The sequence below is a fragment of the Pongo pygmaeus genome, chromosome 6 (assembly GCF_028885625.2).
Source record: "Pongo pygmaeus isolate AG05252 chromosome 6, NHGRI_mPonPyg2-v2.0_pri, whole genome shotgun sequence".
NCBI classification, from domain to species: domain Eukaryota; kingdom Metazoa; phylum Chordata; class Mammalia; order Primates; family Hominidae; genus Pongo; species Pongo pygmaeus.
The window spans coordinates 50,350,707-50,361,182 of NC_072379.2; the positions used below are offsets into that span (position 1 = coordinate 50,350,707).

At 49.5% G+C, this 10,476-nt stretch overlaps 1 protein-coding gene across 3 annotated transcripts in view; it reads right to left on the reverse strand.

Annotated features, from left to right (window-relative positions):
- The window catches only part of EEPD1 (endonuclease/exonuclease/phosphatase family domain containing 1), a 146,275-nt gene extending 136,397 nt beyond the window's left edge, over positions 1-9,878 (reverse strand). The window contains exons 1-2 of one of the 3 annotated variants that reach the window (XM_054493705.2): positions 9,416-9,878; positions 7,802-8,871 (exon numbers count right to left, since the gene is read on the reverse strand). In XM_054493705.2, the coding sequence (XP_054349680.1) occupies positions 7,802-8,679 (878 nt within the window). In that variant the 5' untranslated portion in view covers positions 8,680-8,871; positions 9,416-9,878. Of the gene's footprint in view, positions 1-7,801; positions 8,872-9,236 lie in introns of all 3 variants that reach the window. The other 2 variants (XM_054493707.2, XM_063667394.1) reach the window with 2 other exon arrangements.
- Between the last annotated feature and the right edge of the window lie 598 nt (positions 9,879-10,476).

Below are 10,476 nucleotides of genomic sequence, written 5' to 3' on the forward strand. Positions count from 1 at the left end.
CCTGCGACCTCCCACTTTTAGCACAAGCTGAAAAAGACAAAGTACCAGTTTTATTCTCCAGTTTTGGGGTGAGCAAACAAGACTTCAGATCCATAGAACATCCAAAGCATGTGCAACCTTAAATGTGGCAATGGGAACAACGTTCTGTCGCTTAAGCACTGCATTTCAGCAGTATACAGCAGCCTCTAGGTAAAACAATTTAAGACCCAGCTTAACAGCTTAATCAGGTAACGGCTGAACCAAAATAGAATTCACAGGAAACAAGGGCTCGTTGGAAACAAACAACAAATCAATATTAGTTGGGGAATTGTAGTCAGTAAAGAAAATCCAGGTTTTTCTTTTTTTCTTTCTTTTCTTTTTTTTTTTTAAGACAGGGTCTCGCTCTGTGCTCAGGCTGGAGTGCAGTGGCACAATCTCAGCTCACTGCAACCTCCGCCTCCCAGGCTCAAGCTAACCTCCCACGTCAGCCTCCTGAGTAGCTGGGACTACGGGTGTGCACCACCAACCTTGGGTAATTTTTGTATTTTTTGTAGAGTTGGGATTTTACCATGTTGCCCAGGCTAGTCTCGAACTCCTGGGCTCAAGTGATCCACCCATCTCGGCCTCCCAAAGCTGGGATTACAGGTGTGAGCCACCGTGCCCAGCCAACCCAGGCTTTCTTTATTCAAGAGTCTGCAAGAAGGATTCCATACTTCCCTTTATAATGAAATGTTTACTCTGAGCACACCTCTCCAGGGTTCCCAGCCACTTGAGTCCAGCAATTTGGCTGCTGTCAATCAAGACATTACATAAGAACTTTGGCATGTGTACACTCATGAGAAGCAGGGTGAGGAAGCTGCTAAGATTCCTAAATATTTGATGAGGACTAACAGCCTGTCAGGTAGAGAAGGACATTTTTGTGGCATTTCCTGGGTGTTATGATATGAGAAGTCATCAGTGTGAAATTCTACCCATCTATAAATTACCACACACAAACCAGGATGTCCATGATGAGCAAACAGAATTTCAGTGAAATTTATCATTTTATTTGTTACTGACAGAGATTGTTATTAGGGAATTCTGGGATAAAATTCTTTGTAAGGCAGAGTAATTTTTTTTTTCTTTTTTTTGAGAGAGACAGGGTCTCACTCTGTCACTGAGGCTGGAGAACAATGGCATGATCACAGTTCACCGCAACCTTGAATTTCTGGGCCTTCTGAGTAGCTGGGACTACAGGCACGCACTACCCCACTCAGCTAATTTTTAAAGTTTCTGTAGCAATAGGGTCTTGCTATGTTGCCCAGGCTGGGGAAGGTCATTTTGAAATTAAAATGACACACACCTTGCTGCTTATAAGCTTGGCATTTGTATACCGGCTTCTCTCACTGTGAGGAGCCTTGTGTGGGAGCCTGCCATGTTCCTGTCTGAGTATTTCAGATCATAAGCCTCAGTGGAGGGCCCGGACCTCCCCCTCCTCAGCTGTGTGTGTGCATGGGGGAGGGTGGATGCTGACTTTCAGCCTCAATTGTCGCTATGCCACTACACTCCTTCCTCTCAGACTCCAACCACCCATCCACCTGACTTGGTCCTCTCCCTTCATCCCTGACCGAATGCTGAGGTCTCACATACCTGCAGAGCCAAGCAGACAGCGACCAAGTCCCTGTGCTCTCAGGTCTCTTAGCAAGCTTCACATCCTCCCTCATCCCACACATCATCCTGGAAATACCTGCTGAATGTGTATGTCCTTGAGACGGTGAGCCCCCTGACCACAAAGTGGGGTCTTCCTGCGCCCATGCCTCTGACCTCATCAGGTAGTAAGCACAAAGTAGCTGCTCAATGTTGAACTGAATGTATGTGAACCTCTCCTGATAGAAATAGTCACCTAAAGTCCCCAGAGCAAGCCCTGGTTCTATTTGCCATTGATGCTGAAGAGCATATGTGGCCTTGTCAGATGCCCCATCTGCTGAGGGCAGACCATGGCCTCATACTCCAACTGCTATGGACCTAAGTAAGACCCCACACCCAGGACACAGCTGTGGCTGAGGGGAAGGGTAAGGCGAACACCTTGCATCATGTTAAAATAATACAGAGGCATGTGTGTCAGCCCCAGGATTTCTTATTATATATGCCTCTGCACCTATCTCATAAAAACCTCAGAGCATTTCAAACAAGCTACCTGCTGAATCTCACACTATTCACAATATAAGCAAGTCTTGCCAATTTTTACCTCTAAAAGGCTTCTCATCTCTGCCCACTTCCCCATCTCCCCAGAGATTATTGCCTTTAGCCTGAATCCTGCAACAGCTTCTTTACTTAACTCCCAGGACCCTCTCCATGCACGGCCCCCCGCCACCTCCCAGCAGTCAGACTATCTGGTAAGAGGTCATTTCTTCAGCCTCTGCTTCTAACCTTCTGTGGCCTCCTCCTGCTGTTACAAGAAGTCTTGAAGACCCCACCTGATCTGGCCTGGCCTTGCTCTGCGGCCCTGCCCATCCGCCACTCTAGAACTCTGGCCTTCTGTCTAGAGCCAGCACTCTCAGGGCCTCTGCACTTGCCAATTCCTCCATGGAGCATTCTTTTCCCTGGCTTCTTCCGTGCCTGGCTTCTTCTCATCCATCAGCTTTCAGCTGAGGCCTTCTTTGACCCCCATCTAAATAGGCTTCTCTTCACCTCACCTCCATCACCCTCAGCATGCACCACTATATGTAATGATTGATCTGTGTGTTGACCTGTTTGTCTCTCCGCCTAGAACAGAAGTTCCATGAGTGCAGGGACTTTGTCTTGTTCTCCACTTTATTACCAGAGCCTGATACAGAACCTGGTATCTAGTGAAAGCTCCAAACAGATCTGCTAACCGAATGAATGAATGGATGGATGGGTGAATGAGTGAATAAGAAAGGAATGGATAGCCCCTGGGAAAATCAACATCATCAAACTCCCAAAGAACCTTGAAATCAGACCCAAAATGGGCTCAGCTTCCTTGTAAAACAAAAGTCACACCTTTCCCTTTAATGAGATAAACCCTAAGTTCTGCGTACATTGGAAGTTCCCTGCATTCACACTGTCTTCTCTTACAAATCCACAACACTCTTATTACTGACCATCTTTCTATTTAAAAACACCTTAGAGTTCCTTGGCTCAGAAAACTGGAACTTGATCTTGGAGTCAGGCCCAAGGTCACAGACTCACACTTCAGGGGCTGGGTGGAGGAGCCCTGACGCCCTTTGGATTGGCTCTACCTCTGGCCCCAAACCCCATCCTTTAGAGGAACAAAAACGGGAAAAAACAGAGGCCCCCAGAGGCCTGACACAATCTCAGGGTTGTAGGGAAGCCCTCCTTCTCCCCAAGACCCTGATACCTAGCCAGCCAAAGGCAGGGAGGAAATGTGGGTGGGCTGGGAGTGAGAGGCAGCGGAAGGGCATGGAATTTGGGAAAAGACACGCCTAATCTGGCCTAATCCCTCCGCTTTGAAAGCAGACAAACTTCAAATCCTGACTCCAATATCTACATTTCTGAAGGCCACACAGATGCTATTTAACCTCTCAGAGCCTCAGTTTCCAAAAGTGTCAAAATGGATTTCACAATTTCTACTTAAAGAGGATTGCTGGGCATTCTGTCCCCAGATGTTACGTCTGGCTGCATCCACCCACCCTTCAACCTCCCAGGGTGAGCTTATTGTTCATATGAGAAAAATACAACCATGTATCAATCACTCCTTGTGACTTGCCCCAAAACTCTAGGTTTACTAGACTGTTTTGAGGCTGGGCCACACAAACTAATATACGTTGACTTAAGTTTGGTAAGTAACAGGGCCAAGCTGATCCCTGAAATTAGCTTATATATGCACACAGCAGACATTCAATACATATTTTTCAATGAATGAATCAAATGACAAGATGGGTTATGTTTATATTGATCCTACTAATCATATCTAATAAAGTAAAATCTCTTTTTTCACTATCAGTGCTTGTTGCTAGGCACTAATCCACCTTGTGCTGTGATACCACAGACATGTGGCAAAAAAACTGATTTAAGCCATTATAGGGCTAAAGACTTTGACACTCAAGTTCTCTTCTTATGTAGGCCACAGGGAAAATGAGCAAGTGGGATGTTAAATCTTCTTATTTCTTTTGGAGATTATCTTTCAACTCCCTTAGGGTTTATACTTTCAATAACCAAAGAGATTCTCAAAACAGAATGACTTCCCAGCAAAAAATAAATAAGTAAAAATGAAATATTAACCAATTTTCATTCCAGATGTGGACTACCTCCAAATTTTGCAAGCATATTTAGCAGAAACATTCCCCTTTAATCCTGCTCCATAAATACTGAACAAGGAAGAGTATTGCCTAAGACTGAGATTTGGCAAAATAATCTAATGAAACCTGTCAGTTCTGTGCTACCAGCATGGCATCCCTGAAGGCTCCTGGTGACTGTATGATTATCAAATAATGCTGTCCTACCTCACGTCTCACTTGAAAAACAGTTTCTTATAGCTCACACATGCTGTAAGAAGGTTAAAGAGAAGACTCTAACTCCCATCCCATACAGCTACCCTTCAGCCTAAGAAAACACACCTACTAAAGCAAATTCACAGCCAGCTATTCCCTTTGCAAAGGAACTGCCTAAGGGTATCTTTAAAATCCCTTTACAATGGATTTAATTTAAGAAACTGTGACTGGCTCACAATTTAGCAAGTGCCCTTGATGAGGGAGGGGATGGGTGTCTAACCAAGAAGCAGGTTAAAGGTGTCGTGCTTACAAAACACAACATGCTTGCAAATGGCATACGTCTAAAGTCAGAAGGTCTGGGTCGCAGTCCCAGCTGAGTCACTAATGAGCTGCCTGATAGAGCCATGTCATTTAACTTATTTGATTTTAGTTTCCTTACCCAGAGATGAAGAATCATTAATAAAAGCCAGTGTTACCTACATCCCAGACTTACTAGGAAAATCAAGTAAATGGGAAAGCTGTTAGAAAGGACAAAGGCATACCCAAAAGTTAGGAAACTCTTTTATTACAGGTATACATGGATGTAAATAAGAGCCACCCAAAAAATCACCTGCACCCATTCTTGCTCATACTAAATGTATTTCCTCTTACTAATATGGGAACAATTGGAATGGGAGAGATTTCTGTGAATCAGGACGAACACACAGCTCTTGGAGAATGGGTGCTGCCATCATTGAGGACACGAGATCTACTCTGTGACAGCTTTTGATACCCTAGGACAGTCATACAGACAATGCACTCACCCTGCTCTGTAGGGGATCAGGTCCTGAGTCCATTAGTTCATGTTTACCAAACATTAACAATGTGCTAGGAGTGTCTGGAATACTGGATCCATTGTGACCAGGCAAAGAGAACCACCAACCCCCAACACATTTGGCCAAGAGTGAGAATGTGACGGTGCAGGTCACCTTCCCAGTCACTTACAGGTGATCCCTTCTACACCCTGGTGGGTTTGGGTAAGCTTTTTCTGCACTCTTGCCTGACGACAGTAGTTCAATGTCTTCAGCAAATCATCATCTCTCTAGGAAACTCAAAGAAGAAAAAAACAGGACAACCTTCACACTGGACAAGAGTCGTGAGGTCTCCTGCCCAGTGGGCTGCACGGTGGAGCCAGCGCTGAGGCCAGCCGTCTTTGCTCACTCTCCCATTCTCTATCCTTCACATTCATATGTCCTAGAAGATGAATAAGCTCCTCAAGCCTTGGCCAGAAAGAATATCACAAGGTTGAATAATTATAAGGATGATCAAAACAATCAAAGGGGAAAATAAAAAGGACAGTTGTACCTTGGTATCTGCAGAGACTGATTCCAGGAGCCCATATGATACCAAAATCCATGATGCTCAAGTCCCTGATATAAAATGGCATATTATTTACATATAACCTATGCACATCCTCCAGTATATTTTAATTCATCTTTAGATTACTTAGAATGCTTAATACAATGTAAATGTTATGTAAATAGTTGCCATACTGGATTGTTTAGGGAATGACAAGAAAAAACTCGACATGTTCAGTATAGACACAACCTTTTTTTTCCTGAATATTTTCCATCTACAGTTGGTTGAATCCATGGATATGGAACCCACAGGTATGGAGGGCCGACTGGACCTGGAAAGTTCTGCATGAATTCACTAACCCTCCCAGAGGAAGGGACTTCCAAGAGACAGAGGGACAGCTGATTGCCTAACACCTAGTACAATGGTTCTCAAACTTTAGTGTGCATCAGAACCGCCTGGAGGGTGTGTTAAAACACAGAAACAAAGTTTCTGAGTCAGTAGCTGATGTTGCCGGTCCCCAGGGGGGACCACACTTTAGAAACCACTGACATAATAAATGGGCAGGGGCTGCCTAGTTGGTCAGTCCCACTGGACCAACTTTTGATCCTAATCCATCACCTCCCTCCCAAATTGAGCCACTAGAAAGCATAATAGGAATTAAGCAGCTGTGTCCTTTCCTGCCTCTCCCCTCCTCATTTCCCATTCACACGCCCATGCTGCTATGGATAAAGAGAACAATTATCTTGCCATTCTTTATAAATATCTCCCGATGCCAAGTCCAGCTCTCACCTGTGCACAAGAAGACTTTGCAGAAGGAGTGAGTTAGGCTGCAAAAGAGAGGACACAGCAGTGCAGGCAGAGCATTCAAGGGCTCCCAAGTCCAGTTCCCTGACCCAGTGTGGAGTCCCTCTCTCAGTGATGAGAGCAAGCCACTGGGTCAGTGCCAAGGAAATGTTGTGACCTGCTTTTCTCCTCACTAGTTTTCCTGGTGATCTGCCATCATACACTGTGATTTCCCGCTGAGAGTTCACTTCGTGTCACCAAACTGCTGCCCCCGCTGCCAGCCTCACCAACAACTCAGTGCAAAGGAAATCAACAAGTAGCCACAAACACTGCACCCCCGGTGGGTGGCAGGACAAAATGCCTCAAGTCCAGGATCACAGCTCTTATGACCTGGAAGGGACCATCACAAATATTTCTTTCCTTCCCACACCTGATTACATTATACAGTTTGCTATTTTACTAACAGCAGGAGTTACTGCCAAAATAATATTGTTTTTGTTTTATGATGAGGCTAACAGAAATTCTTACAGAGAGCAGTATTGTGAATAATGTAAACGCTCTGTGGTAACGACCTACCCTACTAGACTCTTTTCTTTGGTTTAAATGGGGAAAATTCGGCCAATTTTCACACACACACGTCAGCTTGCTTTTTTCTGGCTATGGGACAGAAAAGGTTACACACATTTTGGGCTACAATTTTAGGACTGAAAACCAACTCCAGGTTAAATAAGGAAAAAGAATGGAGAGTGATTCATTCATAGCATTTTGGTAAATATAGACACTTGTATGTGTTTGCAAATTCTCGGCCTTTAAGATGATTTTGTGTGCACAAATAGGCATATTTGATGGAACAAATATGATTTTCCCTCCCATTAATAAACAAAATCCAATGAGCTCTTTCTCACATGCAAAACTGCACCAGTTCCCATGCTCTGAGTGCCTGACTTGGTGTAGACCCAGCATCCTCCAAAGCAGTAACAAAAACACAACCTCTGCTTACCCCAAAATTATGAATCAGTCTCAGATATCTCACACTCAAGACACGGGCCACAAGCCCATGTATTCAGAAAATTCTGGAGCAGAAGGACAGCCCATTCTCAGGTGACGGTATTGGCTGAGGCTTCAAGAACATTGATTAAAAACTCTTGCACCCTCCCTACCCGCAAAATAATCCACTCATTTGCATCCATAGATGAGGTCACGCACAAGTTGCCTTCACACCCAACACCCATGGTGGTTCCTGTCCTCACCTGTTTTCCAGGAGTGTCATGCACACCACCTCTCGCACCCCAGGGTTGTTGGCCTTCTCCACGGAACAGCCCTGCAAGTTCCAGGTGGCCAGCCTCAGCACAGGCCTCCCATCCCTTGTGCCTCCAAAGGCTTCCACGGAGGGCCGAGTGGAGATAATCTGGGTGGGCCCCCCTGGTGGCAGGTCCAGGTCCTCACTCTGCAGGCTCAGGGAAGTAGGGCTCGGGTGAGGCTTGGCGGTGAAGGTCAGTCCCCCGTTCGTGTGGGTGGATGGGGGCCTGGACCTCTCAGCAAACACCTGGTGCCGTATCCTGTCCAGGAAGGCGGCATTGATACCATCCATCCTCACTAGGTCCTCAACGCTGCGAAAGGGCCCATGCTCACGGCGGAAGTCCACGATGCTGAGGGCCATTTTCTCCGAGAGGCCTCGCACGCTCATGAGCTGGGCCGGGGTGGCTGTGTTGATGTTAACACGTGGGGTGAGGGGCACAGCTGTGGCCAGGTGGTGAGGCTGCTGCTCCGCTAGCAGGTCCCGCCGCAGGGAACTTGGAGAGTGCTGCGCTGAGCTGCCCTTGCTGCTCACACAGATCTCAAACTTGACCTGCTCCAGCTTGGTGGCGCCTACACCACTGACCAATGCCAGGTCCTCCACCTTCTTGAAGCCACCGATATACTCTCGGTACTCCACGATGCTGCGTGCCACGGCACGCGTCACCCCAGGCAGGGTCATCAGTTCCTCCTCCGTGGCAGTGTTGATGTTGAGCCGCTCCTGATTCACCAGGATGTTGCTGAAGTTACAGGCTGCGCTGAACTTGCGGCTATGGGACAGGTCCGAGGGGTCCCTGGGGATGGAGCGGTGGCAGCCCAGGGTGCTCCCCATGGTCCGCCAGGATCAGGCTCCCGGGAAGGCCGCACCACTGCAGAAGAGCTCTCTGGCTAGGGAGGAAGCCCAGTAGGCCGTACAAGCACAGAAAAACGGAAGGTGCAGGATTCAGGGACTGAAGAGGTTACTATAGACAAACACCGAATCTTCCATGCCTGCCGTGTCCAAAATTACCTTTCACTTGGCCGCCTAGAAAATAAATTAATAAACATAGAAACCCATTGAATTAGGCAATTTGCATTAGCACCCCCTACCTAGTGCTGGAGTTAGTAACCAGGAGTCGGGGACTGGTGGCTGCCCGTGAACCCCTAAAAACGCAGGTACAATGAGGCTGGGCCCATGTGGATTCTCCTCTGGGGACGTCCGGGTTTTATCACATTGGAGTCCAAAAAGGCTACGAGCCGCTTCTCTTGGAAAGAGACCTATCCCCATCAGCCTCATGCCTCTCCTCCAGGCCTCTCTCAACTCTGACACTTGGGTCACCCACACTTGGGCTCGCGCAGACGGGGTGGCCACCCCACCTCCCCCACGCTCCGCATCTGACACAGCGCTACCTGCAACCTGGGAAGTCCGTGCTCCCCGGAGCGGGCATGAGAAGGGGCTTATCGACCTTCCATCCGACCTGCCGCGGGTCCCCGCGCCCCACCTCTCGGCCGCTCTGCGGGGCGCCGGTTCCTCTTCCACCTGCGGCTCGTAAGCCTGAGCCCAGCCCGAGACAGCTCGGGCCCCCTACCTCCAGCCTAGGCGTCCGCGCGGGTGCAGGTAATTGGTCAGGCCCTGGAAGCCGCCTACGCCGCTTCGGTCTGCATGTCCCGGCTCTTTCTATGAGAGAAACTTAGCATCGCTCTCCCAGAGTGAATAGAAGCCGCAGGGCTGCTCGGAGGAGGCGGCAGCGGCGGCGAAATCCGCCGCCGAGGCTGCACCGGGACTTGCGGCGGCGCCGCCGCAGTTGCGTTTACCCCGGCAAAAAGTCCTGCACCCAACTCGGGCGCGGGATCCGCCAGAGCCAGTCCAGACCCGGCACCAGCCGCACGGCTCCCGCTCGCAGTCGGCGTCAAAGCCAAAGTCCCGGCCGCGCCGCTCGCGCCTCCGCAGGCACCGCGGCCACGCCCCTCCTCCGCGCGGCAACTCCTCCCCGGGACTCCCGAGGGCACGCGGAGGAGGGGCCCGGGCGCGGGGCGAGGCCTGGCACCAGTGGGTGGAGAGAGGAACCCGAGAGCGCAAGGTTGGGCCTGGAGTGTGGGAGGCGGGGCCATGGAAGAGGGGGCGGGATCAAGGCGCAAGAGGGTGGAGAACGAACCTGAGAATGCGAGGGGCGGCCCTGGCGTGCGAGAGGAGGAGCCATGGGTGTGGGGGCGTGGCCTGGCACAAATGGGTGGAGAGCGGAACCCTGGGGCTCGTGGGGCGGGCCTGGAGTGCGAGAGGCATAGAGTGTGGGAGCGGGGCCAGGGCGCGATGGGGTGGGAAAAGCGGGGGCGGGGCCATGAGCGCGGGGGTAGGCCCCGGGAGCGCAGAGGCGGGACTTACTGGCTTAAGGGGCGGAGCCGGCACCGTGCCGGCGAGGGCGGGTCACAGGGAGGCTGTCCTAAGTCAGCCGCCCCCGGACAATGGTTGCTGCCCGGGGCCTAGGACTGGTAGTGCCTGGTAGAGGCTGTTTAGGATTGCCCGAGGCGAGATCTGCTTAGCTGCTTTTCGTCTGTCTTTGAGGTGTGGGGATGAAGGCCGGGGCAATCCCTGAGAGGGCATCGCTGTAGGTCCAGAGTCTCACGGAATTTTGCAGAACGTTCCAGAGGA